Raw genomic sequence first — 6,075 nt, 5'->3', positions numbered from 1 at the left:
AGAGATGCTGGACCATGTTGACTCTAATGCTTCCCACAGTTGTGTCAAGATGGCTGGGTGTCCTTTGACTGGTGGACCATTCTTGATACACACAGGAAACTGTTGAGTGTGAAAACCCCAGCAGCGTTCTTGACCCAAACCGGTGTGCCTGGCACCTACTACCATACCCCGTTCAAAGGCACTTAAATCCTTTGTCTTGCCCAATCACCCTCTGAATGGCACACACACAATCCATGTCTCAATTGTCTCAAGGCTTAAAAATCCTTGTTTAACCTCCCCTTCATCTACACTGATTGAAGAGGATTTAACAAGTTACATCAATAAGGGATCATAGCTTCACCTGATCAGTCTATGTCAAGGAAAGAGCAGGTCTAATGTGTATATCTGTTAATACAGCGATCTGTTAAACTGCATCAATGTTATAATTTATCTGACAGGACTGAGTCTTACCTGTGGAGACCACTCCGGGGCTGTTGTCCTTCGGTCCATGAACGTTGTTGATCAGTCTGGTCTCAGAGGCTGTAGTAGTATATACAGAGCCTGTCCCCGAGGAGGGCAGCACACGTGGCTTCCTCTGAACAAACACAACCTTTTTTATTTAACCTTTATTTAACCAGGCAAGTCAGTTAAGAACAAACTCTTATTTTCAATGACAGCCTAGGAACAGTGGGTTAACTGCCTGTTCAGGGGCAGAACGACAGATTTGTACCTTGTCAGCTCGGGGGTTTGAACTTGCAACCTACCGTTTACTAGTCCAACGCTCTAACCACTAGGCTCCTGCCGTTCACTGACAAGTCTTCGATCCCTATCATATACCGACACTACACAGCACCCCTACTGTAGTAATACCACTGTGATGTCGTCATACAACATTGTGTAAAGTGATTGGACTGGAGGTAAAATTCCTCCGGGAGTGTTGACTGGAGCCAATCACTGCAACCAGTCACACATTTCATTAAACAGACAGACAATACAACTGCTGTTCCAATAAGCATACTTTTTCAGTCCAGTACTAAACTCAATCTGGATCCAGGAAACAGGTTCATTGACCATAGGCCCTTACCTTGCTCCCAGGCTTGGGCCCCCTCTTCTTATGGGGTCTGGGTGCTAGCTGGGAGCCGGAGACCTGTGGCGTACCATTCAGAGCAGCCTCCGCTGCTGCCTCTGCCGCTGCCTTGAGCAGGGCGATGGTCTGCAGTTTGGGGCGCCGGCCCCGGACCCCCTTCCGCACGGGCAGAGGGGGCAGCGGATGGGGCAGGCGATAGGAGGAGGGGGACTGCATGGAGCGTCTGGAGGGGGCGGGGGGAGAGGAGGAGGCTGGGAGGAAGAGGGCCTTGGGGAGGGTGACTGAAACGAGAGGAAAGGCAACAAGTGGAATTAGAAAATCATGATGGGATGTTATTCGCCACTGCAACATCACCAGGAGTTCAGTCAACTGAAAACATAGCGTTCAGTCATCCACAACAACTGAAAACACAGCGTTCAGTCATCCACAACAACTGAAAACATAGAGTTCAGTCATCCACAACAACTGAAAACACAGCGTTCAGTCATCCACAACAACTGAAAACACAGCGTTCAGTCATCCACAACAACTGAAAACACAGCGTTCAGTCATCCACAACAACTGAAAACACAGCGTTCAGTCATCCACAACAACTGAAAACATAGCGTTCAGTCATCCACAACAACTGAAAACACAGCGTTCAGTCATCCACAACAACTGAAAACATAGCGTTCAGTCATCCACTACAACTGAAAACACAGCGTTCAGTCATCCACAACAACTGAAAACACAGCGTTCAGTCATCCACAACAACTGAAAACATAGAGTTCAGTCATCCACAACAACTGAAAACACAGCGTTCAGTCATCCACAACAACTGAAAACATAGAGTTCAGTCATCCACAACAACTGAAAACATAGCGTTCAGTCATCCACAACAACTGAAAACATAGCGTTCAGTAATCCACAACAACTGAAAACATAGAGTTCAGTCATCCACAACAACTGAAAACATAGAGTTCAGTCATCCACAACAACTGAAAACATAGCGTTCAGTAATCCACAACAACTGAAAACATAGAGTTCAGTCATCCACAACAACTGAAAACACAGCTTATAATGGCCATAGCTGTTTGTTTCTTACCCAAGGTTCATTTAATAATGTTGCTTTTAAATTCAGCTATTGTTGAATGAATCCATGGTATTAAGGCTTATGAAAAGGGGAGCTACGGTTCTGGGAGGCAAAACAGGAGGACTTCCTGGACACACACACACAAATCAATCACTGTCTGTTCCGATACGCGTTAAGAATTCCACTGAGGTGAAGCGAGTCTACACTCTGCAGCAGCAGTAGATCAAACACCGTCTGACACACATGAATAACAACTTTGATCTTCCCGCTTTGATTCAAAAGCCACAGCTCAAAGTCAGACTTCATACATAACACTACTTCCAATCCAATTCCACACACAAACAATCTACCTCCCCCCAGCTCCAGCCAGGCAGCCAAAGGTTCTTTAGAATATCCAAAGCGTCACATTGGTTGGCTACATTTCAAGTGTTCGCTGTTCGCCCATTTTCCCCTCAAAACATTGAGTCAGTGAAAGGAATGGTTGGAATCTTTAAGATGAGGAAAGGGAAGCAGTAGAGGCAGGGATCTTTAAGAGGAGGAAAAGGAAGCAGTAGAGGCAGGGATCTTTAAGAGCAGGAAAAGGAAGCAGTAGAGGCAGGGATCTTTAAGAGGAGGAAAAGGAAGCAGTAGAGGCAGGGATCTTTAAGAGCAGGAAAAGGAAGCAGTAGAGGCAGGAATCTTTAAGAGGAGGAAAGGGAAGCAGTAGAGGCAGGAATCTTTAAGAGGAGGAAAAGGAGGCAGTAGAGGCAGGGATCTTTAAGGGAGGAAAAGGAAGCAGTAGAGGCAGGAATCTTTAAGAGGAGGAAAAGGAAGCAGTAGAGGCAGGAATCTTTAAGAGCAGGAAAAGGAAGCAGTAGAGGCAGGAATCTTTAAGAGGAGGAAAGGGAAGCAGTAGAGGCAGGAATCTTTAAGAGGAGGAAAAGGAGGCAGTAGAGGCAGGGATCTTTAAGGGAGGAAAAGGAAGCAGTAGAGGCAGGAATCTTTAAGAGGAGGAAAAGGAAGCAGTAGAGGCAGGAATCTTTAAGAGCAGGAAAAGGAAGCAGTAGAGGCAGGGATCTTTAAGAGCAGGAAAAGGAAGCAGTAGAGGCAGGAATCTTTAAGAGCAGGAAAAGGAAGCAGTAGAGGCAGGAATCTTTAAGAGGAGGAAAGGAAGCAGTAGAGGCAGGGATCTTTAAGAGGAGGAAAGGAAGCAGTAGAGGCAGGGATCTTTAAGAGGAGGAAAGGGAAGCAGTAGAGGCAGGAATCTTTAAGAGCAGGAAAGGAAGCAGTAGAGGCAGGAATCTTTAAGAGGAGGAAAGGAAGCAGTAGAGGCAGGAATCTTTAAGAGGAGGAAAGGGAAGCAGTAGAGGCAGGAATCTTTAAGAGCAGGAAAAGGAAGCAGTAGAGGCAGGGATCTTTAAGAGCAGGAAAAGGAAGCAGTAGAGGCAGGGATCTTTAAGAGCAGGAAAAGGAAGCAGTAGAGGCAGGGATCTTTAAGAGCAGGAAAATGAGGCAGTAGAGGCAGGGATCTTAAAGAGGAAAAGGTGAGACATACCAGAGTATTCCATCACATTGGGGACAAGGGATACGTTTCCAGTGTGTTGTGTTCTCTGGGTCTAACAAGTCTTTTGTCTGGGGCCCTCCCCCTTTTCATTATAGAGGTCAGGGGTCAGGCTCCCCTGAGACCAGCCAGGTAATCCCCTTCTGCAGACAGCCTGCCTTCATCTCACCTAGATCACAACACTAGGCTACTGTTACATGTTCAATTACTGAACTCAAGCCTACCATTACTACTATGAGGTTTAGGTTTGTTATAACACTGCGATGCCAATCAATAGTTTAAAAGAAATTTGAACAAAATGAAAACCTAGTCTAATATACAGACACTGGGGTTTTCTAGAGGTGAGGTTTGCTAAGGGTTGAAATCTTTGTATTTAAACAGCTCGGTATACAGGGCACTAATTATATAGACAGAACTAAACACATCCCTAACCCAGCTATAATGACAAACACTCATTATATAGACAGGGCATTGTAGCTAAACACATCCCTAAACCAGCTATAATGACAAACACTCATTATATAGACAGAACTAAACACATCCCTAAACCAGCTATAATGACAAACACTTATTATATAGACAGAACTAAACACATCCCTAAACCAGCTATAATGACAAACACTCATTATATAGACAGAACTAAACACATCCCTAAACCAGCTATAATGACAAACACTCATTATATAGACAGAACTAAACACATCCCTAAACCAGCTATAATGACAAACACTCATTCTATAGACAGGGCTAAACACATCCCTAACCCAGCTATAATGACAAACACTCATTATATAGACAGAACTAAACACATCCCTAAACCAGCTATAATGACAAACACTCATTCTATAGACAGGGCTAAACACATCCCTAACCCAGCTATAATGACAAACACTCATTATATAGACAGAACTAAACACATCCCTAAACCAGCTATAATGACAAACACTCATTCTATAGACAGGGCTAAACACATCCCTAAACCAGCTATAATGACAAACACTCATTATATAGACAGGGCTAAACACATCCCTAAACCAGCTATAATGACAAACACTCATTATATAGACAGAACTAAACACATCCCTAAACCAGCTATAATGACAAACACTCATTCTATAGACAGGGCTAAACACATCCCTAAACCAGCTATAATGACAAACACTCATTATATAGACAGGACTAAACACATCCCTAAACCAGCTATAATGACAAACACTAGCAGGATAACCTTATTTTCTATTAGGTATTGAGATATATATATAGATTATTTGTTTCACTCTTTATGGAAGGCGCAATGCAGAGAACACTGGAAGAGGAATTATCATTTAATTATCATAGTGAGTTATTGTAATGTTTGTTTATGTGTCAATTATTCCCATAAGGGAAGGGTTGTATTCATTCATTCATTCAGCAGCAGGTAAAACTACCATATTCAGATATCCTTCTCTCATTACTGCTCTATTTAATCTCATCTGTCATTTATAACTAATTCTTATCAGGACCAGCAGACTACTGACTTAGACTTTTAAATTCTACTGGAGCTCAATGCCTTCTCTCCTTCTGGTCCCTCTCTCTCTCTCTCTCTATATCTGGCCCAGCAACACAATGGGAGTGGAAGGTCTAGGAGGAGATCTGCCATTCAAAGCGTCAAGTCAACCCATCCATCAATAGAGGTGGAAAAAATGGCACGTCCAGAGAAAGACATTGAAAGGCATTGTGGGTAATCACACAAAAGCAGCCAGTGGCCCCGGCCGCACAAGTCAGTCCACGATTCAATCAGTCCACGATTCAGTCAGTCCACGATTCAGTCAGTCCACGATTCAGTCAGTCCACGATTCAGTCAGTCCACGATTCAGTCAGTCCACGATTCAGTCAGTCCACGATTCAGTCAGTCCACGATTCAGCCAGTCCACGATTCAGCCAGTCCACGATTCAGTCAGTCCACGATTCAGTCAGTCCACGATTCAGTCAGTCCACGATTCAGTCAGTCCACGATTCAGTCAGTCCACGATTCGGTCAGTCCACGATTCGGTCAGTCCACGATTCAGTCAGTCCACGATTCGGTCAGTACACGATTCGGTCAGTCCACGATTCGGTCAGTCCACGATTCAGCCAGTCCACGATTCAGTCAGTCCACGATTCAGTCAGTCCACGATTCAGTCAGTCCACGATTCAGTCAGTCCACGATTCGGTCAGTACACGATTCGGTCAGTCCACGATCCGGTCAGTCCACGATTCAGCCAGTCCACGATTCAGTCAGTCCACGATTCAGTCAGTCCACGACTCAGTCAGTCCACGATTCAGTCAGTCCATGAGTTTTATTATTAGTAGCAGTGTGTGTCAAATATGCCATGATAAACATCTCCCATTTCAACAGAACTCTAGACTGGTTGTCTA

General features: G+C 44.4%; 1 protein-coding gene across 5 annotated transcripts in view; it reads right to left on the bottom strand.

Moving 5' to 3' along the window:
- Nucleotides 1–6,075, bottom strand: part of scml2 (Scm polycomb group protein like 2) — a 57,136-nt gene that overhangs the window by 13,080 nt on the left and 37,981 nt on the right. For all 5 annotated transcript variants that reach the window (XM_036982040.1, XM_036982041.1, XM_036982044.1 and 2 more), the window contains 2 exons: nucleotides 1,064–1,347; nucleotides 451–574 (listed from right to left, as the gene is read on the bottom strand). In XM_036982040.1, the coding sequence (XP_036837935.1) occupies nucleotides 451–574; nucleotides 1,064–1,347 (408 nt within the window). The remainder of the gene's footprint in view (nucleotides 1–450; nucleotides 575–1,063; nucleotides 1,348–6,075) is intronic.

The sequence above is a fragment of the Oncorhynchus mykiss genome, chromosome 7 (assembly GCF_013265735.2).
Source record: "Oncorhynchus mykiss isolate Arlee chromosome 7, USDA_OmykA_1.1, whole genome shotgun sequence".
NCBI lineage: Eukaryota > Metazoa > Chordata > Actinopteri > Salmoniformes > Salmonidae > Oncorhynchus > Oncorhynchus mykiss.
This window is presented reverse-complemented; position numbering and strand designations above follow the sequence as displayed.